The sequence below is a fragment of the Mytilus galloprovincialis genome, chromosome 3, assembly GCF_965363235.1.
Source record: "Mytilus galloprovincialis chromosome 3, xbMytGall1.hap1.1, whole genome shotgun sequence".
Classification (NCBI taxonomy): Eukaryota; Metazoa; Mollusca; class Bivalvia; order Mytilida; family Mytilidae; genus Mytilus; species Mytilus galloprovincialis.
The window spans coordinates 10,715,019-10,740,543 of record NC_134840.1 but is presented as its reverse complement, the minus strand read 5'-3'; the positions used below and the strand labels follow the sequence as shown (position 1 = coordinate 10,740,543).

Genomic DNA, 25,525 nt, shown 5'->3' with positions numbered 1-25,525 from the left:
TGTCTACGTGAATATCCGATTTTACATCAAAAGACATTAATTGTATAATATTTATAACAATAAATAAAACGAGATCTCGAAAAAAGACGTAAGTTCATCTGACAGTATTATAGTGCAATTTATAATGAAACTAGGTGTGCCATTTGTTAATCGGTAAATATATTTATTATCCTTGAATGATCTGCTTTAACTCACGACTTATTTGTGTTCTACTGGTAGTAAACTGTTGCATGATATAGAAAATCATTTAAAAATGTCATTACTCTAGATCTGGTTATCAAAGTAAGTACAGACAGAATACATAGTTAAAAAACACTCATTTTATCTTAAAGGGCTTCTGGCCAACTGACCAGTAAGATTTGTTTTTCTGATATTAAACAGATCAAAACAGAAAACTATTATAAAAGTAGTGGTAAAAGTAAATCAACAGGTCTGAATCCTAACCACAATATAGCAAAAGGAACCTAACTAGTTGTCACTTATGCTGGAAATTTTAGCGTGGACAATTATCCCGCATATCATGGTATTTTACTGATTTCGCAATTTTAAATCATCTATCAAAAATATGGAGAAGGGGACAATGACATATGATCTTACTGTAAAGCAGACTCTTTAAATATGATCTTACTGTAAATCAGACTCTTTAAATATGATCTTACTGTAAATCAGACTCTTTAAATATGATCTTACTGTAAATCAGACTCTTTAGATATGATCTTACTGTAAATCAGACTCTTTTACAAAAGGTCCCTGGTCAGGAAACTTGTTCCTTTCTTGTCAAATTGAAATCGCATGATGTGTGATGCACACTGGCAATTGTCTTTTATTTTTTCCCCCCCATATTAAAGTATATAGGAAATTTTCTGTTTGAGACAAGTGCCTGTGGTGATGCATTCAGACAATGTCACCATGCACTTGGTGTCGTTCTAATTACAGTTTTAATACGACTACACCATCTAAAGACACCAAAACAAATTGGTTGACCGTTAACAGAATATTTGAAATGTTTGAATTTTTTTTAGAGTATTTGATTTGAATAGGAATGACAGTCAGTTCAAAATGTATTTGAAAAGTTTCACCGTTAGTTTTGGAACCGAATGCAATCATTTTGTATCAATGGTTCTGAACAGTAAAATCCTCTATCGAGCTGTCTGTAACTAACGACTTAGGAAGTTTGTTTACCTCTCATCCAATATGTTTGGCAAATACCTTTTGTAAGCATGATATTAAAAAACTCACTTTGACTTCTCTTCAAGTTAATTAAATAAAAATTTAGCAGTCCAACAAAATATTTCAAAAATTGAGAAATGAGATTTAAAAAAAAAATATATGAAAAAAATAATTAATACCCAGTTCCCAAGCGCCTGTCAACGTATATTTGTTCCACCTAACAGAGGGTCCACTAGAAACTTTGTTATAAACAATGTCATTATCTATGTTCCTGTTGGAATAAATATTATATATACCCTTTATTCCGTAAGCAACAAATAATGTTATATTTATGGTATATTTGTTCCAATGGAAATATTCTTACAGAATATTTCTTCTTCTTGGAATTTATATTATGAAGGAACTTCTTTTCCCTGAAACTCCAATCAGTGGCGGATCCAGAAATTTACATAAGTGGGGGCCCACTGACTGACCAAAGAGGGGGCCCGCTCCAGTCACGCTTCAATGGTTCCCTATTTAAGCAACTTCAAACTAACAATTTTTTCCCAAAAAGGGGGGGGGCGGGCCCCCTGCCCCCCTTAATCCATTTCTGCCAATAATCACGCGGCCATCGATTTTTATTATATTTGAAAGTCCCGATTTTGTTTTAGAATATTAAGAAAAAAGTAAAATCACAAAAATACTGAACTCCGAGGAAAATTCTAAACATAAAGTTCCTATTCAAATGGCAAAAGCTCGGGCAAAAGCAAATTAAAGCTAAAAAACATCAAACCAATGGATAAAATCTGTCATATTCCTGACTAGGTACATGCATTTTCTAATGTAGAAACTGGTTATAAAGCTGGCTAAACCTCTGACTTGTGTGACAGTCGCAACACATTCAACTCCATTCCATTATATTAACAACGATGTGTGACTGAACAAAATAAAACAGAAATAATAGGTGGAAATTCACAAATTGGGGTACAGCACACAGGCACTTGTCTCAGAAAAAAATTCCTATATACCTTATTATAACACAGACACAGGCACTTGTCTCAGAAATTTTTTCCTATATATACCTTATTATAACACAGGCACAGGCACTTGTCTCAGAAAAAATTTCCTATATACCTTATTATAACACACAGGCACTTGTCTCAGAAAAAATTTATATACCTTATTATAACACAGGCACAGACACTTGTCTCAGAAATTTTTTCCTATATATACCTTATTATAACACAGGCACAGGCACTTGTCTCAGAAAAAAATTCCTGTATACCTTATTATAACACAAGGTACTTTTATTAACTTGCATTTTAGAAAAAAATATCAGGTGGTGACGAAATTCCGTTATATGCCGCTTTATAGGCTGTCAACCCCACTAAAACTTGTTATATCGTAAATCGTAATTGATTTATCTTTACAATTGTGTATAACTAAACATGCCTACATTTGTTGTTTGAATCATCCGTAGCAATCCTACCAAAGTATGTCAATCGTAATAATTTTGCAAACCGCTGAAGAATTGGCAATACACGTCCGCAGTAACTGATTTATTATAAAAATTGTTTAAAAAAAACTGTTAGTTTTCGTATGAATAGAACTTAAGTACCTTGTGTTATAATAAGGTATATAGGAAAAAAAATTCTGAGACAAGTGCCTGTTATAATAAGGTATATTAGGGGGGGGGGGATCTGAGACAAGTGCCTGTGGTACAGCAGTCAACATTGTGTTAATATACTAATCTTAATCCTATAAAACACAACAAATTAAAACAAAGAAGCATAAAAAGGTATACAGTTTAAGTCAGACAATGCACATTTATATTATTTAGCAAAAATGTAATGCCAAGAATACAAAATTTTACAATAGCTTATTCAAAGGGAGACAACTACAAAATGATTAAGTCCAGTCCGTTGTTCTAAATTTTGACATTGTTGACATTAGACTTGTGTTTAGTTTATTTATTCAAGCTGATTACATTTGACAACTATATAACATAAACATGATTATAAATGACTAAAAAGAATAGATCTGCTCAGTTAGCTAACTAACAACAAAAAAAAGAAATGTTTTCTTCCGAATATTTTGAGCGAATGAGTGTTAGCCCTGGATCTGTCACTGCCACTTTACTGGTTGGGTTAGTTGTTTACATTTTAACTGTTGTACTGCGAGAAATTATTGGATTTATTAATTTACGGAAAACATTTAGTGGTTTACCAGAACCAGGAAAAAGGCACTGGTTGTATGGTCATCTTCACTTGGTAAGTATATTAATAGTATTACCCCCTTTTCACATCGACACTTATTTCATATGTTACTAATAATTTATTGCTAATAAATATAAATGTTGTAACATTAAGATATGATACAAAGTATATCATCAAGATTTGTTACACACCAGTTCTGAAGCAGATCATCTTTAATCGCTATTTTTTCATCTAAATTGGACTGACATCGTTACAGTAAATAAGAAAACCATGTTTAGATTTATAATATCAGCACTGAACCAGTAAGTAAAATCGCAGCAAGTCGTAAAATTAATGTACCATCACACAGACCCTCTCAAAATATAGTCATCAAGAATGTGTCCATAGTACACGGATGCCCTGCCGCACTATCATTTTCTATGTTCAGTGGACCTTAAAAATGGGTTAAAAACTCGATATCATAGGGAACATGTGTATAAAGTTTCAAGTTGATTGAACTTCCAACTTCATCAAAAACAACCTCGACCAAAAAATAACATGATTCGGGACAGACGAATAGACAGACGACGGAGAAATGAACAGACGCACCGAGCGAAAAGGATATTGCCCCTTAATGGGGCATACGTTTGGCATAACAACTTTATCCAAATCATAACGTGTAACAGCACAACACTCGTTCTACCCAAGAAACTTTTGGGATTGGAACGCCTTACTCTACTCAGTGACGTATCCATCAGTACATAAGTCAGAGACTCCAGACTGATTAAAAAAATCTTTGATCACCAGGTTTTAACCCTTACTGATAGATTCATGTATATCATTTTTTTTTTTTTTTTTTTTTGTTTGGCTTGTTCATTCGAACACCCTTACGTGACAGAAAAGTTAACCTGGTGATTGTGGTTCAATCACTTTGGTAGAAGTAGAAGTTAAACTATTTTAAACTTTAATAGGTTCTAAAGCTTTGTCTAGCCGAGTGACAATGACCAATTTTCTTGCTGCTTTGCATCATTCGGGGGAAATCGTTACTGATTATTTGCAGATCCTGAGCTGATTAAAATGAGAACCTCTGCATTGTAAAAATTGGGAAGTAGCGACGATTCCTATACATACTACTGATGATAATGGACTATAGTCTATATTTTTGAATAGTTTTTGATGGACCCTGCACTCCGACAACTTAATCAAAATGACCATGAAGATGTCTGTAGTTCGAAACAATCCAATGATTAATTTTATCCACCTTGACACAAATCAAGTCCAACTGCATCACAAGTCATGTATTATCTAACTCTCTTTCATCTTGTAACAGTATTAAAACATTTGACTTTTCTACTCTTTACACTAGTATTCCACATTCCAAACTAAAAGACAAATTGAAAGAGTTGGTATTGCTTTGCTTCGTAAAAATGACTGGCCAACGTAGATACAAGTATCTTGTCTTAGGGAGGGATAAATCCTACTTTGTAAAGGATCATTCTGATTCGATCAAAAAATTCTCTGAAACTGATATTATCAAGGTGCTTGATTTCTTGATTGACAACATATTTGTTACATTCGGAGGACGGGTTTTTCAACAGACTGTCGGCATTCCAATGGGAACAAACTGTGCCCCTCTACTTGCCGACTTGTTTCTTTGTCATTATGAGGCTGACTTCATGCAGGAACTTCTTAGGAAGAAAGATAAGAAGTTAGCAATATCTTTTAACTCTACTTTTCGCTACATAGATGATGTTCTTTCACTAAATAATTCAAAATTTGGTGACTATGTGGAACGCATCTATCAAATCGAGCTAGAGATAAAGGATACTACAGATACAGTTACATGGAATTTCTCGCTACATTGAAGACCTGTTGGTGACCCTCTGCTGTTGTTTTTTATTTGGTCGGGTTGTTGTCTCTTTGACACATTCCCCATTTTCATTCTCAATTTTACATGTAAGTCGGCCTCATATCTTGACTAACATCTAGAAATTGACAATGAGGATTGGTTGAAAACAAAACTTTACGACAAAAGAGATCTTTTCAGCTTTCCAATTGTGAACTTTCCATTTCTAAGTAGCAACATTCCAGCAGCACCTGCATACGGGGTATATATCTCCCAATTGATACGATATTCCCGTGCTTGCATTTCCTATCATGATTTTCTTGATAGAGGGTTGCTGCTTACAAGGAAGCTATTAAACCAAGAGTTCCAAATGTTGAAGTTGAAATCATCCCTTCGTAAATTTTACGGACGCCATCACGACTTGGTTGACCGTTATGGAATAACCGTTTCACAAATGATATCGGATATGTTCCTTACGTCGTAACTACAATCCCCTTCCCTTTCATGAATGTGACCTACCGAATTAGACTATTTAGTTATCACATAAGCAACACGACGGGTGCCCCATGTGGAGCAGGATCTGCTTACCCTTCCAGAGCACCTGAGATCACCCCTAGTTTTTTGGTGGGGTTCGTGTTGTTTATTCTTTAGTTTTCTATGTTGTGTTGTGTGTGCTGTTGTTTATTTGTCCTTTTCATTTTTAGCCATGGCGTTGTCAGTTTGTTTTAGATTTATGAGTTTGACTGTCCCTTTGGTATCTTCCGTCCCTCTTTTATAGAACATTCGACTCATGACACCGCAAATTTGTATATTATGATTCGACCTCATGACACCGCAAATTTGTATATTCTCAGACTGATTCGACCTCATGACACCGCAAATTTGTATATTCTGATTCGACCTCATGACACCGCAAGTTTGTATATTCTAATTCGACCTTATGACACTGCAAATTTGTTTGTCATCACTTGTACTATGAAGTTTATGAATCTAGTCTTACAAGGGTTCATTATTCGTCTTATCATAAATCTCATTGCTATTTTTATTTTATGTATTGGCAGTCTACTTAAAACATGTGATTTAATAGGACCAATAAAATTTTATAGTTTAAAGGTTATAAATTGTACTTTAAAATAAAATATTACACATACTTCATGTATGAGGGTCCGGTTGATATAATAAGGGATAAGTTGAGTTTTTATATTCTTTAATTTTTAAATGCTTTAGACAATTTTCCTCTGTTCTGTATATTTTCTAGCCATTCTTTATTAATTGGCACCCCATTAATCTGTATATGCTGTATATTATCCATTGTTATTTATATATTTGGTAAACCCCATCTATTAGTTTCAACTTCCTCTTGCATACTTCAAGGTAAGAAAAAGTAAAATATTTTTTTTTTTTTTTTAAATTGGATTTTTTTTGGTAAATGTTGCGAGTAGAAAATGTAAGACTTTGATTATCTTCAAATCGACTGTTTGTTTGATTTAAACTGTGTATTTGGATACCTTTTTGATCATGGAAACAGACACTAGTAGATGTCAGACAGTCAAACAACACACATGTAGATGTAATACAGTCAAACAACACAATTTTACCAAATTCTGTATTGGTAATTTGTACTAGTCAAATAAGGAATACTTTACCAAAAGTTAATACACACGTATACTTTACCCGAATTAATGACGAAGTTGATACCGGCCAAATAATGTATACTATACCTGATATAGAATTGTATGTTTGGTGATTTTTTAGCTTCCAGAACCTGGAGAGAAATTGATAAGATGGGCACAAGAAACAACTGGAAGGTTACCACGTATATACTGTTTTTGGACAGGGCCATTAAGGCCGAGTGTAATGTTGAACCATCCAGAAACTGCTAGTGTTCTTCTAAAGACTGCAGGTAAAAGTTACAACCTAAAAGGTCAGGAAATATCCTGTGTGTGTTGCATTTTAGTGTTTCTGTTAATTGCGTCGTTTTTTTCTCTTATATTTGATGTGTTTCCCTCAGTTTTAGTTTGTAGCTCGGATTGGTTATCTCTCACTCGATTTATGAATTTGGAACAGCGGTATACTACTGTTGCCTTTATGTAGGAGTTTTCGAAGATTTTCCGAAGCGTTTCAAGAGTTTTTTTTTAATAGATCTTTTAGATAAGGTAACTAAGGGAAGTTTTATGACTAAACTCGCCATGATGAGACACTTGTTCAGTATGCGACAATAATTATAGAAAGACACCAAAGGGCAATAGTCTTGTCGCGTTTATGCCTATATGTCCATATGATACATCTATTCAAATTTACAAAGCTGGACAGAGTTGAGACTACGTCTTAGGACAGAGTGAAATTAAAAAAGGCAATAAAGAAAAAGAATGATACGCATGAATTTTAGTCTGATATTTTATCCGGTTGTTCGTTTTAAGGATATGATTTTGGTACACATTAACAAAGGATCAAGATTCTTTAATCGTGGAACTTCCTTTTCAGTCGACCTTATCTAATTGTACGACTAACATTTAAACCAATGAGAACTCTCAAATCTGCGTAACTTTCATTGTTGTTTAGAACCTAAACCAGTTCAGTGGGGAGGAGCATACAGACATGCCTTACCTTGGCTTGGAGAAGGATTGTTATTAGCTGGAGGTGCCAAATGGGCTAGATCAAGACGATTACTAACACCAGCCTTCCATTTCGATATTCTTCGTCCATACCAAAATATTTATAACGAGGCGGCTGACTTGTTGTTGGTATGTTAATAGTATTGTTAATAGAGAAATAAGGAGGAAAAAAAGCTATAAATGTCTTCAAATTGCAATCTTCAAATTGCTCAAGAGGGAAATTAACAAAAAAAAATCTATCGAAATTGCAAACTGCAAATTGATTCTCAGTTACAAAAAATATTTCTTTGAATGTCATTCGATGTAGAAGGTAGGCAAAATATACCGATAGGATATCCAAACTGATGAGTAGAAAAAACGAACTGTCAATGCCATGGCGAAAATGAAAACGACCACAAGACCAACAACAGTATATAAAACACAACACAGAAAACTAAAGACTGAGACACACGTACCCTATCAAACCATGATAACCTCAGTAATTCCGAAAGGGAATCATGCTCCACATGTGACACCCGTCTTATTACTTCTATACGATAAGTTATGTCATGACGCTATATCGGATGGCATGATAATTGGCTCTTATCTAACCCTAAGACATAACCAAATTATTAAACGAGCGGTCAATTTAATTTTCTAACAAAAAACATAACTGAATGTGAAATTTAGAGATTGAAACAGGTTTTAAAGGATATACAATACCGTTACCGGTATAAACAGCAGTGACATTTAAGAAAATAAAAACGCAAAGAACAATTTTACATAAAACAAAAAAAGCAATATCAACACAAACCCCTTCTAAGCAAAACTAAGGTTGGTGAACTTGATCTCAGGTGCTTCAGAAGGGTGAGAAGATTCTGCTCTCCCAAAATGACACCTGTCAGTGGTGTTGCTGGTATCAGCACCAACCCGATGATAATTCGGTATGTCACATTTTAGGATAAAAGATGTGAAAAAGTCTTATAATATCTAAAAGATTGTATATTACTTTATCAATTATTTAAGCATAAATGTTAAGCCTTGATAAACATTATTGTTTTGATTTTCTTGATACTTGATGTTGATAGTGAAATCATTGTACATATATTATTCATATTGATATTACGCTAGGTTTCATTTGCTAAAAATTCATAACTATATTATGCATGGAAAATATAACCGCAAACGTTAATATTTCGTGTTTACCATTTTGCGTCAATGGGCTCTTAAAAAATCATACAATATTAATTGTATTTAACAAATGATAGTAGTAAATAAGAAATTAACAAGGACACACCATTACATTGATGTTAGCAACGATAGATCGCATTACCATCTTTAACATCTCGGCAAAACCCAAACCGTATAGTTAGCTATAAATGGTCCAGCCATGAGGAAGTATGAAATTACTCAATCGATGTAAAAAATAAATGAAAAAAATTGCTGTACCAAGGCAGGAATATGACAGTTGTTTTCCATTCGTTTGATGTGTTTGCGCTTTTGATCTTGCCATTTAATTAGGGACTTTGCGTTTTAAATTTTCTTTGGAGTTCAGTATTTTTGTGATTTAACGTTTTGCTCAAACGGTGGAAGCTTTGAAAATTATCGTATTGTAATTTTAGGCAAATATTGATAAATATGCTGCGACGGGTGACAGTTTTGAAGTATTCCAGTTGATAAGTGCTTACACCTTAGATGTGATGCTTAGATGTGCTTTCTCATATGAAACAGACTGTCAGAAAAATATGTATGTATAGAATTTTGTTATCGTGTTGTCATTGTACGTCTTGAGTAAATGGTATACCAACCATATGTCACACTTAACATTGGCTTCGGTGACATTGTTTAAGTTAAAGGCAATATTCAGCCGGAGATCATAAAGTTACTTTCAGGGACTGTAATGTTCGTCTACTATTAAGAGTAACTGAAGTCAAACTCATGCACACAATATGATATTATTATTTATGTGGTCCTACATTCTGACAGTGTGTCACTCTGGTTTAGCGGTATTATAGATTAAGAAGCAGAATGTAGGAAATAGCTTAACCTATTATCTTCGCAGATATCAGATGATATCGAACTGGATATTCTCATCCGTCATGAATGACATATCATGGTTTTTTACTTTCTTCAATTCTGGCATTGACATAGCTTCATGTTCCTTTTAATCGCTACGTTAAATTTTTAGAAATATTACAGTTTACTTGTATATAATATTTTTTTAAACCGATTTCAACTTCCCGACACATGTTTCTGATTAAGTCTTTAAATATGAGTAATACGTTTGTAAGATAATTAGTATCCAAAGCCAAACTCATGTACATAATCTGAAGTTATCATCTATGGCAATACTACATTCTGACAGTTTGTCACTCTGATTTAGCGCCTGTCGTCCTACGTTCTGACAGTTTGTTACTCTGATTTAGCGCCTGTCGTCTTACATTCTGACAGTTTATAAAGCTCCAGTCCCACTAGACCACGATCGCACCACGCTCACCGCGATCTAAAATAGATTCAGATCGTGGTGAGGTCGCAGTATGAGCGGCATGAAAATGTGAATTTCCATTGCTTTCACGATGCTACTACGTCCTCAGAACGCTTCTACAACGATCCCGCTACGATTATACGACGTTTTGACCGCGCTTATTCTGCGACCTTACTACGCTTATCAAGATCTTTCTACGCTCATCACGTTCTCACTACGACCATACCACGAGTTATCCGATTGCAACACGATCTTACCACGTTTCTACTGCGCTTATAGCACGTTCTTACCACGATTATACTACGTTCAAACTGCGATCTTACTACGTTCTTAGCAAAAACGTCAACATCGTGTTCCATATCAATACAGTTCCATTCCTTCTGTTTCTGATCAATACGTAGATTTCTCTGAAACAATACGGTCATGCCACCAAAACCTACTAGAACACATGGGCGTGGTGGTAGGGGTTGATGTAGAGGCAAAGGGAGTTCTGATAGTAACGAATCCTGATCCAGCAGAGATGACGGGCCGATCAATGCAACCTAAATTACAACCTATTGTTGGTTCTTCAAGCTCAAATGACGATATTTTAGTGAACGATAGCAGAGATGACACACATGTGTCAATATTAGTAGATACAGGAAGATATGGTATGAGTCAATGAGACAACTCTCCATCCAAGTAATGCGGGGTTCACACATTGCCGATTATTACTCCCGTTTGAGATCAGACAGCGATACGACACGAAAAGTGAAAAAGTCGGATTAGTATCCTCAATTATCTGGAATGTCCTATTATTGTCTGAACGCAGTCGTTTTAGTTCGTAACAGATTCCTACTGGTCGTGAAGGGTCCGAATAGTTCGGCAAAGCACCCCGACAGTTAGGTGCGTCCCGTAACATTCGGGGAAACTCAGCCGATTTTCTCTAGTCGTATTACAATCGTGCCTATGTCGTGACAGATTCTGCTGTATCGGATCGAATTCCTAACAATGTTCTGTGTATTCGGGACAGTGTCCTGTGGAACGGGAATGATCTGGAGAAATTTGTTCGAACGGATAACTTCCGTCAGCGTCGGTTCACTGTCTTGTCACTATCTGATCTCTGTCGGATTATATTCGGTAGAATCGGGACGCAGTCGTGACAGACTCGGTCGAATTTTACCTGGCGAAAGATAAAAATCGGATTAGAAGCGGATTTAGAACGGGATTATCGGGATAAATTCGCTTGGAAACGGTTGAATATCGACGCTTCCTGAACAATATCTGATTGTTGTCGTGATTAAATTTTTAAAGTTTGAATTTACATCCACGATTCATAGGATCTTGATCAGACTTTTGATAAATTTTAATCGGGAATGGTCCTGTCAAGGACGGCAGTAAAAATCGTGAATGTGTGACCTCAGCTTAACAGTTTATAAAAGTAAACCATTCTAGGTCAAGGTACGGCCTTCAACACGGAACATTGGCTCACATCGAACAGCAAACTATAAAGGGCCCCAAAATTACTAGTGTAAAACCATTCAAACGGGAAACCCAACGGTCTAATCTATATAAAAACGAGAAGCATGGTTTGTAAAATGGACATGAAGTCCTTATTACAAACAGACAAACAAAACCTTGAGAGATTTTATTTATTTTATGTGAAAATGACAATAAGAATGACAGTCGTAGTATGAAAGTAGTGAGGTCGTAAGAAGATCGTGATGAGAACGACAAGGGCGTGCTAGAATCCGGCGTACTGTGGTCTTGAACAGCGTGGTGTAAACGTGGTATGGTCGTAGTGGAAGCGTAGTTAGGTCGCGTTGAGAACGTGATGGTCGTAGTGAGGTCGTTATAACGTCGCTGTGAGATCGTAGCGCAGTCTCTCCGAATAGAATCACGCTTTCGCTACGCTCTCGCTACGATGGCACAGCGACCTTTGCGATCTTTCCACGACCTAAGTGCGCTCTCATTACGCTTCTACTACGACCTGTTTTCATCACAACCGCACCAGTCTTGTTTTGAACATATTCAAAGTTGACCACGCTCATCACGATCTTGAAGACCTCACCACGACCGTGCTACGACCTTACTGCGATCTACCCGATCGTACTACGATCATCAAAATTTGCATTTTTTTCGCAGATCGTAGTGCGATCGTGGCCTAGTGGGACTGGGGTATTACTCTAATTTAGCGCCTGTCGTTATACATTCTGACAGTTTGTGACTCTGATTTAGCGCCTGTCGTCCTACATTCTGACAGTTTGTTACTCTGATTTAGCGCCTGCCGTCCTACATTCTGACAGTTTGTTACTCTGATTTAGCGCCTGTCGTCCTACATTCTGACGGTTTGTTTCTCTGATTTAGCGCCTGTCTTCTTACATTGGGCCAGTTTGTTACTCAGATTTACCTGTATTCCAAACTCGTGTACATAATCTAAGTTATCATCAATGTCGTCCTACATTCTGACAGTGTGTCACTCTGATTTAGCGGTATTATAGATAAAGTTGCAGAATGTAGGAAGTGGCTAAACCTTGTAGGCTAAATATCTTTGCTGATATAAGATTAGATACAATTGGATATTCCATATCCGTTATGAATGAAAGTTCATGGTTTACATTTTCTTCAAATCATACATTAAAACGGTTTCATATCCCTTTCAATGGCTACGTTCGGTTTTTAGAAACATTAAAGTCAACATGTATACAAAATAACTTCACTGATTTCAATTATCCCGACCCATGTTTCTGGTTAAGTCTTTAAAATTTGGGCGAAAAATACAAGAGGGACATTGAAAATCATTAATTGAAAATAAACTGACAACCCCATGCAAAAAAGGAAAGACAAACAGACAAACAATAGTACACAAAAAATCATAGAAAACTAAAGACTAAGAAACACGAACCCCACCAAAAACTTTGGGGTGATCCCCGAAAGGATAAACAGATCTTGCTCCACACGTGGCACCCATCGTGTTGCTCATGATAGTGCAAACTCGGTAACAAGTTTTATTCGGTAGTACACTTTCGTGGAAAGGGGACGGGGTTGTAGTAACGACATTAGAAACATATCCGCTATCAACTGAAACGGATATTCCATATAACGCAATATTTGCGAAGATATGATTTCAACTTCACCATTGGAACTCTTAGTTCTTAAATTACATTCTTGTGAGCAGCAACGCTCTATCGGCGAAATCATGATAGGAAATAAAAACCCGAGAATGTCGTATCAATTAGGAGATAATACTCCGTATATATTATAGAAATGGAAAGCTCGCAATTGGAAAACTGAAATCATCTCTTTTGTTGTAAAGTTTTTATTTTAACCGAACTTTATTGTTAGTTTCCAGACGTAAGTCAATATATGAATAATAAAGGCAACAGTAGTATTACACTGTTCGATAGTCATAAATCGATTGAGAGAGAAAAAATCCGGGTTAAAAACTAAAACATAGGGAAACACATCAACTATTAGAGTAAACTAAAGAAACAACAAAAACACTAACGTGCAACAAAAAATAAACGCCAACATACATAGAAACGAATTATTTGATACCAACTGTCATATTCCTGACTTGGTACAAAAATGATGTGTTGAACTTGGTTTTATGGCAAGCTAAACCTCTCACTTTTGTGACAATGTTAAAACGAGACAGACTTATCTGTATCTGTTGTATCCTTTATCTCAAGTTAGATGGAATAGACACGTTCAACATGGTTGTATTATGCAATACGTTTGAAAGATAATCCGTAACCAAAGTCAAACTCGTGTACAAAATCTGATGTTTTCATCAATGTCATCCTATATTCTGACCGTCTGTCACTCTGATTTAGCGGAATTATAGATTAAGGTGCAGAATGTAGGAAATAGCTTAACATACATAGCTTGGCTGATATCAGATTATATCGAATTGGATGTTTCCTATCCGTAATGAATGCAATATTATGGTTTGCATTTTTTTTGTCAATGGCTTCGTTAGGTTTTTAGAAACACTACAGCATACATGTATATACAATAACTTTACTGATTTCTTTTTCTAGACACAATGTTTCTAATTAAGTGTTAGTATTATGCACTACTTATGAAAGTTAAATATGTAGTTACTGTATATTACCGATGCCTGGTATGTGCATATGATGAATAATGTAATTTTTCTTTTCAAATTGCAGAAGTGGAGAATCTCATCCATATTGTAAGGCTGTTGGTATTATTTCAAAGTGTTGGGCAGCAAGAAGCAGGTATGATAAATATATGTCCCATATAAGGACAAATGTTCTCGATTTGAACAAAACGAAAGCGGTTTGAATTATATTAAAACTATTTGTGTTTGATTTAAGTAGAACAGAGGTATGAGAGGAATCTGAACTTATGTAGTGGAAGTAATTTGCATCGAGATATAATTTAGATACCGCTCTCCAGTAGCAGTCGAAATTATCATAAATTGGTAAGATAATTTAAATTAACTGTGTGAAAATAACTGAAGAAGATTTTACAGATACCAGGGTTACACGCTGAACTAAAACATATCAAAGCTGTTTCAGTTTATATTTACCATTGAAATGGCGTCTTTCTAAACGATACATTTTGTTCAAATTAAGAATTTTTAAATGCAGTTATAGGCATTTGATCTGTTGCAAAATAAAATCAACTTAAAATTTTCTGTGAAGTGTTTTGTTGATCATTCTTTTTGATGACTTGTCCTTTTTCTCGCGGTTTTGTCTGTTTTTATTCGAATATGGTATCTGATTTCTCCCTTGAAATTATCTGGTCTGTTTTTGGTCATTATTGGCTTTTAAATATTCGGCTTTGATCAAAGTTGTTCCTGATAAAGAAGGTATATCAAGGAGAGCGCTTTGGACGCATGAAATTCATAGAATGTTGTTTCCATTATTTTCTGAGTTTAAAATCATATACTTTTATCGCTTAATTCAACACTATGAATAAGGAGCCTTCTGGAGTAAGACTGTAATCAACACTACATAAGTTTAACGACCACAATTACGATTTTTTTTACCGATATGATATATCTAGTATGTCTAAACTCACCAGCGAGATACTTTTTGCAGTCTTCGATTTTTAGAAACCATGATAATCGTCCTACCTGTAATGTTACCGCTTGTGGTTATTTTGTTAACTGTGATATTTTGACGTTTTGACTTGAATGTGAATTTGTATGCCTTGTAATACATGCTGGACAGTAGACATTTAAACACGTCGACTCACCTTGTCTATGTGTTATTGGAGTCCATTCGATTCTTTTGTTTTCTTACCTTGCTTTTTCTTCTTTTTTTGATTAAACCCAGATTTTAAATTACCGTGGCCTTAATTTTTACCTAGTATCCAAGCATATTATCTGTCTTATTTACCTTTCTGTAGCCGATAATATACGAGTATCAATATACTTCATATGTTTTTTTTTTAGTTAATTTAGTATGTATTAATATTTAATGTTTTTAGTGGTGATGTTATTTTTTTCCAAGCTTGTTAATGTTTTGAGAAATTTTTTTTGTTACACAGATCACCATGGTTGTTTCCAGATACAATATTTTACTTGACTTCCATTGGTAGAGAGTTTTCAAAGAATTGTGATTATGTACATAAAGTGGCAGATGACATTATAAAAGCCAGAAGAAAAGTATTGGTTAGTATTAATGATATTTAGTAAGCTGTTGCATGTAATGGACACGTAATTCATGCACATGTATATATTGACCTGTATTTATTCCAAATGGTCCCAACAAGAAAACAATTCAAATGAAACACAAATTATTAACATTTATTCACTTGTTGTTTTTGAAAGTGGCTAATGTTTCACTATCATTCAAGACTTCACATAGATTCAGGAAACGAACAATTTTATAATAAATCAACTGGTAGAATATAAATAATTCTTATACACGATATGTAGTTAAGTAACCATGATGATTCAAGATGCTAAATAGGCCAGGTTTTTGAGTGAAATCGTTTTTAGAATTTTTATTGGATAATCAACTAAGGTAGATCGCATTCAAATCATCATGGTCATTTCCAACCATATTTAAAACTATTGAAGCCTTTTGTTAAGTGATTGTCAATTGTGAAGGTGTGGTTCATAAGTGTTTCTCATTTCTCGTTTATTATATAGTAATAAATAGATTAGACCGTTGGTTTTCCTGTTTGCATATTTTTACACTAGTCATTTTAGGGCCCTTTGTAATTTCTTGTTCCGTATGAGCCAATGCTCCGTGTTGAAGGCCGTACTTTAATTAATAATTGTTAACTTGGATGGACAGTTGTATCATTAGTACTCATACCACATCTTCTTATTTTAAAATACTATTTAATGTATAGTGATGAAATTTTGTCGTTTTATTTGTACCAGGAAACAGAGGATATTAGTAAAAAGAAATGTTTAGATTTCCTAGATATTTTATTGACTGCAAAAGACGATGACGGCAAAGGTCTAACAGAACAAGAAATTAGAAATGAAGTCGACACATTTCTATTCGAAGGTATTTATATTAACATTTGAAGAATTTAACTTTATCCATTACAAGTACACATTAAAAACAAATTCCATGTCTATTGCTCTTTATGTCGAAAGTTTATGGACTCAAGTGTATGTTAATGCACAGATACAAAGCTACGGATTAGTATGGAAATATGTAAGAGCTACAAATAGGCGTCTATATTACTAAATGACCAGACAGCGACAAGCTCTAACCCCTGGAAGTTAGACAATTATAAAAAGAGTTTAACAAGGGTTCGAAACAGATAAAGATCTAGAGCAAAGATGCGACTGACATTTGACTGCATTCAAATAGCTTATTGAGTTCTTAAATTCCTTCACTTGGAAATTAAACATAAAAACAAAATGCATTGAAACGGCCAACAATTGTTTTTATAGTGTTTAAGATTATAGAACAATGTTGACTTCTGTACCCCTATTTTTAACCTTTTTTTCCAATTATGTCTGTTTGTTTTGTTCACACATCGTTGTCATTTTAATGGAATATGTTTTACTTTGTCATTTGTTTTTGTTCCACTTCAGTGTTTCTGTTGTTTCGGTGTTTTCCTCATATTGTTGATGCGTTTCCCTCGGTTTTAGTTTGTGCCCTGGATTTGTTTTCTCTTAATAGATGTATGACTTTCGAACAACGGTATACTACTGTTGACTTTATTTATGCAACTGTCATACAAGTGAGAGGTTAAGCTAGCTATAAAACAGGTTTAATTAAGTAGATGGGGTGTCTAAATTATAATCCATAGAACTTTTTTATAATTTGCCAAAATGTAGTTTATATTATGCTTTTAAAAAAAAAGTAATAAAAAGAATGGGTCACCGAATTTATTTTCATGCTACACGGTGTTCAAAATTGACAAATTTTGTATAGATTATGCATGGAAAACCCAATTTTCTGCAATAAACCGTAAACTACACCATAGAATTTTGAGATAACATATGAGAAGATAGCTTTATTAGTAATCTTTTAGTTAAGAAAAAGAAAAAATGGGGTCACCGGACCCGTTTTCTTGCTACATAATAAAATAGAGAAATTCCTAACACATTCTATTGTAAAAGTACCTTAATCTGAATTATCTGCCCTTGCATTTGAGTTGCCTCCCCTTATGTGGCAAAGTTGGAAAAAAATTGATCAAACAAAAGTTTTCTGTTTTTTTTGTAAAATACAACCATACATATGATAAAACATGTCATTTTCTATATAGAAGTGGAAGTTCTAACACATGAATTAACTACTACTCTAAAAATTTGCACATTCTATTAAAGATCTAATCCTTGGTTTCTGGTATTTCAAAATCCAATATGGAGGAAGACACCCTATCTACCTTAATCCACCACTTGATACTTAAGCAAATGCCTAAACCAAGACAGGAATATGACAGTTGTTATCCATTCGTTTTGTGTGTTTGAGCTTTTGATTTTGCCATTTGATTAAGAACTATCAGTTTTGAATTTTCCTCGGAGTTCGGTATTTTTGTGATTTTGAATTTTCCTCGGAGTTCGGTATTTTTGTGATTTTACCTTTTATTAAAATCTGTAAAGACACTCCAATATTTTTTTTATATTACCGTATAAAATACAACTATGACTGCACATACTATCCATTACAATGCTAAAATAATGCAAAGAAAAAAACTAACAGCTTGAAACAATTCGGAATTGCATGAATGTCGCCACAAAATGTCATTATAAGAATTGAATTCTTGTTTTTATGAATTTATAGGGTTGTTAAAGCCTTGACATTGTAAGTATGAATGGCAAAAAAAACGTTGTTGTGCTTCGAGCAACGCTTTAACATCCCAATGAAGTTGTACTAAGCATTCAATTCTGAAATAGTTTAACGAAATATTGTTTCATGTTAACTTTTGTCGCTAACGGTGATAGCAGGTATATGAACCGCTCGAGTCTATCCGTCTGAAATTTATTTTTTTTCGATGAAAAGAAATTCCTTTTTATGGGGTTTGCAGCTTAATAATGTAGATTTGCAGCGTTTTCTTTTTGTTACATCTGCATTGCAGTCACTTCATGTTTGCCAATAGCGTGTAATTTTACGACTCATTGCACACGGAAATGTTCGTCAAAGTTTACTTTGTTTCAACGAAAGGCAATTTTCAGATGATTATTTAGTATATATATATGTTACCTCAATTAATTGTATGAGGAGGCGCAATTTCAGACACTTTTTGTCTTGTTATATAACATTTAGTTCGAAAAATAATAAACAAAATCAAGCAGTCAGATTGAAAATATTTCTATTTTTGGAATTGAAAATCTCTTACTTTTGAATCTTATCAACAACATATGCAGTTCTTTGTTTTCAATGTTTTTTTATGTTTTATATTAATGTTTGTCATTTGATCGTTTTTCGTTATTGCCATTGTACTTGTCAAATTGTTTTAGATTTATGACTTATGAGTTTGAGTATCTAGTTTCAAATCAAGTCGACATGTGATTGCTTATAGAAAAGGGATTGTTTTCTTATTGTTTGTTATTTTCTTTTAAATCAGGTCATGATACAACTGCAAGTGCAATATCCTGGATTTTATACTCATTGTCCAAGGAAAAGGATTATCAAAACAAATGTCAAGAAGAAGTAGACTCAGTACTCAGAAATAATAACTTTGTTAAATGGTAAGTGTTTTATATTACAGACGAAAATTCGAATACTGTAATTGATTTAACTATATGTGTCCAAGGATGTGTAAATACATGAATATGACTAATTTTTTTACCTGTTGTGAATGGTACTTGGTATTTTTTCATTGAATACTAGAATATGCCCATCTATAAGTTCACATGCTTGACTTTTATATGCCAACATGATTGTATTTCAAAATGTAGAAATGAATCCTGAAAGCCAAGCTTTTGGATTTATATAGGCTTACATTATCAACAAATTACACATAACATGTAACAACAATACTCAATTTTCTTGATATACCTGAGCTCACAACTGATTAAACGATAACAAATCCAGGTTACACACTAAAACCGAGGGAAACACATACAGAAGAACAGAAACACTGAAGTGCAACAAAATCAAACGCCAATGCAACATACATAGAAACAAACTATTTGATAACATCTGCCATATTCCTGACTTGGTATAGAACTTTTTAAGAAAAAATGGTGAGAAACAATGGTGGGTTCAACCTGGTTTTATAATTAGCGAAATCTCCCGCTTACATGACAATGTTAAAAATACCGTTAAAATTACAACATCACGTAACAGGAATACAGTACAAATAAATGCAATACACTCAGGATAGAAAAATACATAAAAATTGTTTTTGTATAATTTTTTTCTTTTTATTTATTTTGGCTTCAATCATAACTGAAGAGATATCATTTGTCGTGATTGCGCATGTTGTGCAGTTAAAGTGATACCGGTATGAAATATTATTTATAAAGAGCAAGCACATCGCATCGAGTATTTCTTTTAGCGAGTAGATAGCCACAAAATACATTTTCTGTTAGCCCAACATGTTTTGGCATGGAGGTGCTTTAAAATTATTGTTTTACAATGCACGAAACAAATGTATGTTCGCTGAAGTACAGAAAACTGTAATTGCATTGCTGTTCACCAAATGAAAATATTTCAAACAAAAAAGCTTTGTTTGCATGAACTAAATATTGAATTCTGCATATGAGAGCTAATAAATTTATATTGATTAAGCACCATATCGTACCATCTTACGTAGTTTAAACATAAAGACATGTATGGTGCTATGAAAACATATGTAGTGCAAAGACCAAAGGACAAGCATACAACAACTACAGTTTGCAGAACAGCCTTAAAAATTGCTAAATTCATAGTATGCTGTAAGAGCCTCCACAGCAAGTTAGATGCAATGTCGTCTAAACAATTATATCAGTTTGGGTTTGACGTATGATTTTAAATGTCTCTTTGGTCTCGACTATAGCCCACTTGTTCATTTTCAGTAGACAAGAAGTATAAATACATCTTTTTTATTGATAATGTTTTAAAGGGATGATTTGTCCAAGTTCGAGTACCTTACTATGTGTATCAAGGAAGGGATGAGACTTCACAGTCCTGTACCGTTTATACAAAGACGAAGCACCAAAGAAGTTGAAATTGATGGCCACCGAATTCCACCTGGGACAAACTTCTCTATAAGTCTGAGCTCTGTACATATTAATCCAACAGTTTGGAAAGAGCCAAACAAGTATGACCCAGAGAGATTTTCTAAGGAAAATATTATGAACAATAAAGGATATACTTATTCATTTGTGCCTTTCTCAGCTGGTCCAAGGTAAGAGTCACTGTAAGGAAACTTGGAAAAAAGTTTACAGCTCCAGTCAGTGATCTAATCTAAAAAATGTTTCCATGCTTTCACTGTTAACGTTCTAGATTAAGACGTACATAAAAGAGAGGTGTTCCGATACCAATAAAGTCTTTGTATTTTTTCATTTTTGATGGGAAGTTTGTATAAATAATTACTAGAACGTGCATACATTTAGCATGTACGTGTTGGTTCTCTTCTACTTATTTCTATAGTTCAGTTCTTGAAAGTACACGCATTAGATATATTCAAAGAAATCAGGGACTGTTTCATTGTTAGTTTATCTGTATAGTGGTAGTCTATGATTATTTATAAATATACATTCTCGTTTGACATCTCAAATCAAATAATACCAAAAATATCATCTACAACACAGCACAACTACATACTTCGTAAATTGTTTGCCACATTCTACCAAAATCTAACGTTACATCAACATGGCAAATCGCGCTAAAGACAGGTTCGTGATTAATACTCATCATAGATAACAAAACAAAATCTATTCAAACAATAGCATACGACAAAGACTGCATAAAGTTCATAATATAGGACACAATTTACCACACAGAAATAAAACCCCAACCATATTGTATATCAGGAACAACCTTCTAGTAGAGGGATAGCATGGCGGGTTATAAAAGAAGGCACTCGAGGTTCAACCGATTTCCCCTGTTTTGATTATCTCCCTTGATTTGTCTTTTTCTCAATTGATATGTGATATTACTCTTTTGGTTTGTAACCAGGATTTATGAATTTCGAACAGCGGTATACTACTGTCGCCTTTATTTAGCCATGGCGTTGTTAGTTTATTTTCGACTTACTTTTTGAACATCGCTAAAATAGAAAACAACAAGCATACATAAAAAATCAAGAAGTTGTGGAATGATTGCCAATGTATGTTTTCAACAGACAGTATTTGAAAGTATAGATTTACTACTAAGTAGAGTATGGGATTGCTGTTTATATATCGTTTGATTTATATGGATAATCTATTTACCAGGAACTGTATAGGACAGAACTTTGCTATGAATGAGGAAAAAACAGTTCTTACAAGAATATTAAAGCGGTAAGACCATTTACTACTAAATAGAGGGGACTAGATTGAAAATGATATGGCATTAAGTTAATAAGTCTTGACACTTTTAATGTAAAAGGGTAAATAGCAAAACATACATTTAGTGCCACGAATTTATTATTGGGAAAGAGCAGTATGAAGCGAGTGTTCTAATAGTTTGTCCTAGCACCAACAGATTAACAATAATTATAGGAAATGTTATGAAAATCTATGCTTTAAAACCAGGTTCAATCCATCATTTTCAACATAAGAAAATGCCTATACCAAGTTGGGAATAAGACAGTTGTTTTCCATTCGTTTGATATGGGTTGAGCGTTTGATTTTGCCATTTGATAAGGGAATTTTCATTTTGAATTTTCCTTGGAGTCCGGTATCTTGGTCATGAACAGGTTATTTTACTTTTATGCGTGATCCACACTTTCTGAATTCTATGTTCACATATGTTCTTTTTTTACTTCACTGATCCAGTTTTTGATATGATCGTGTTTACTTATTAAACTGATTTCGATTTGCTCGATTGTTTAGCTCCCTACTATCTAAGAGCATCCTGTTGCTCTTGCAATAGTTTTAAGTGTTATTTGTGCTACTGAACGTTTGCAATGTCTGTGTTGTTTATAGCGATAACATTCTTATTAATACATTGTCATGAAAAACGTGTTTCAATTTAAGTATTTCACATTCGGTCATATTTCAGAGTTGGAAAACAACTGTTGTTGTCTTTGTGTCGTTTTTTTGTTTGTTTGCAATTGCCATGCCATTTTTTCACTCACATCTTCTGCCTCTCTTTGATAAGAGAATGGTTTGCAGGACGTTGTATTTACAAAGATGTGCATTGATTTTAATAACACATCGTTTTAAAAGTCAAAGTAACAAAAAATAAAACCTTTGAGAGAAAGGGGATTGTCATATAATAGCTCTACAACCTTAGTTTGTTTGAACATATTGTCATATAAAATCGTGTGAACACTTTTTTTATTCTTAGGATACTATGCCAAGGTCACATTTATAAAAATTGGCCAAAGTAAGTGCAGCAAATACGGTTTTTTAATAGTTTGAGGATACCAACAATAGATTGAAAGTATATTTTGATAAATGGCAACATGCAGATCAATATTAATTGTTTAAGTTCAAACGAATAATGTCAACATAACAGTTACAAACACAATAAGCAAAACTGATGTTGTTTGATGTTATTAATACGCAGGATTACTATAGTTAAACTAAACTTGTTTTATATAATTCTTTTTTATAATGTTCTTATATGTTTAATGACAGGCTTTCTGGTCACGTTGCTTGTTTTCTCATGAATATCTTTCGGTGAAGTGATCATTGTCGTATAGCTTGATTTTATTTTCATGGTCCTCCCGTTATATATTTTTTTCTCATCATTAAATGTTTAGTTCTGATAAAGAGGTTTAAATGTTGCAATGCAATTGTTTTTGTTTGTTTTACAACCCAGACCATATGGTGACATCCAGATGTCTGTTTTCGTTTGTTGTTGGTTAAATTCTGCTGTCATATCTACGTTTTACTCCTCATAAACATCTATTAATGATTATCACTACATTAAAGGTATGAATTGACAGTTGATCCAGATCATACAGTAGAAAGAATAGGTGCTGCAGTTAGAAGAGCTAAAAATGGGATAAAAATGTTTGCCAAAAGGCGATGATGACATCCAATGATTCAACTCAAAGACACAGAAAAACTGTATAACCAATGTAAATTATAACGTTTAAAATGGTAACTTATTAAGAACAAAATCTGAAGTTGTATTTAAAAGATTCATTGAAGGACCATTTACTATATGATTATTACAAAAATATCACATCAACTATTATAGCTATAATGAAAATTTAACAACAGAATCATTTTAGATTGATGGATTCTTTCCCGCTATTTTATACCATTGTTGTTTTTTTATCTGTAGTTTGCCTATCTTATTGACATTTTTTTTTTAATAAACAAGTAAAAAAAAGAAAGCAAACTTGTGGTATTCGTTCTTTTTTGGTCTAATTGATTCATATTTACTATTATTATATTCTAGTTCTAATAACACCTCTTTTGTTGAACACGTTTGTGCCAAGATTCATTGCCTGATTAAAATAGATTTTTTTTTATAAACGAATTCTTGCTTTTTTGTTTTAAAAATTATATAGAAAGCTATGCAACTCTCTGTCTACCTCTTCTTTGCCACGCCAAGGGTTATATCCGATCCATTCTCTTCAGGAGGAGATGCGTCGGCAGCGGTAACGTCAGCAATTTATTAGTTAATAAGTAAGTCAAGAAGAACAACTAGTTGTTGGTCAATGGTAATTGGTATGCATTTGCATAATCATTGACATATTACAAATACATGAATATTGTTTGGCACCGCCCCACAGTTATGGTTTATATATTATGGAGTTTTTGAATTTTAAAGTTTATTTTTATGTCAGTTTATGGGCAACCACTTATGGTATGTCAAATGTATTGGGTGTGAAATTGCACTGTTTTCGGTATCATCAGAGATGCATGGTTTATTTTTCTCTGATATTAGAAAACCATTGAAGATTGATCTAGTCGAACGGTGGTCACATTTACACCATAATCAACTATACTCAGTGGAGAATGCAATACTGCAAACTTGTTCTGTAAGTAAAAATACTATACTCAGTGGAGAATGCAATGCTGCAAACTTGTTCTGTAAGTAAAAATGCTATACTCAGTGGAGAATGCAATACTGCAAACTTGTTCTGTAAGTAAAAATACTATACTCAGTGGAGAATGCAATACTGCAAACTTGTTCTGTAAGTAAAAATACTATACTCAGTGGAGAATGCAATGCTGCAAACTTGTTTTGTAAGTAAAAATACTATACTCAGTGGAGAATGCAATACTGCAAACTTGTTCTGTAAGTAAAAATACTATACTCAGTGGAGAATGCAATACTGCAAACTTGTTCTGTAAGTAAAAATACTATACTCAGTGGAGAATGCAATACTGCAAACTTGTTCTGTAAGTAAAAATACTATACTCAGTGGAGAATGCAATACTGCAAACTTGTTCTGTAAGTAAAAATACTATACTCAGTGGAGAATGCAATACTGCAAACTTGTTCTGTAAGTAAAAATACTATACTCAGTGGAGAATGCAATACTGCAAACTTGTTCTGTAAGTAAAAATACTATACTCAGTGGAGAATGCAATACTGCAAACTTGTTCTGTAAGTAAATTAATGAAGGGAGTATGTCAGATAAAAAGTAAAATCACAAAAATACTGAACTCAGAGGAAAATCAAATCGGAAAGTCCATAATCACATGGCAAAATCGAATGACAAAAAACATCAAAAACGAGTGGACAAGAACTGTCATATTCCTGACTTAGTACAGGCATTTTCAAATGTAAAATAT

At 33.8% G+C, this 25,525-nt stretch overlaps 1 protein-coding gene across 1 annotated transcript; it reads left to right on the top strand.

Annotated features, from left to right (window-relative positions):
- Positions 1 to 3,062: 3,062 nt before the first annotated feature.
- LOC143067170 (cytochrome P450 4F1-like) lies at positions 3,063 to 24,114 on the top strand. Its single transcript, XM_076240264.1, has 11 exons — positions 3,063 to 3,419; positions 6,946 to 7,093; positions 7,753 to 7,934; positions 9,407 to 9,531; positions 14,421 to 14,489; positions 15,769 to 15,892; positions 16,613 to 16,742; positions 19,261 to 19,384; positions 20,743 to 21,027; positions 22,058 to 22,123; positions 23,705 to 24,114. Exons 1-11 carry the CDS (start codon positions 3,225 to 3,227, stop codon positions 23,802 to 23,804), a joined length of 1,548 nt encoding a protein of 515 aa, XP_076096379.1. The 5' UTR covers positions 3,063 to 3,224; the 3' UTR covers positions 23,805 to 24,114.
- The last annotated feature ends 1,411 nt before the right edge of the window (positions 24,115 to 25,525 follow it).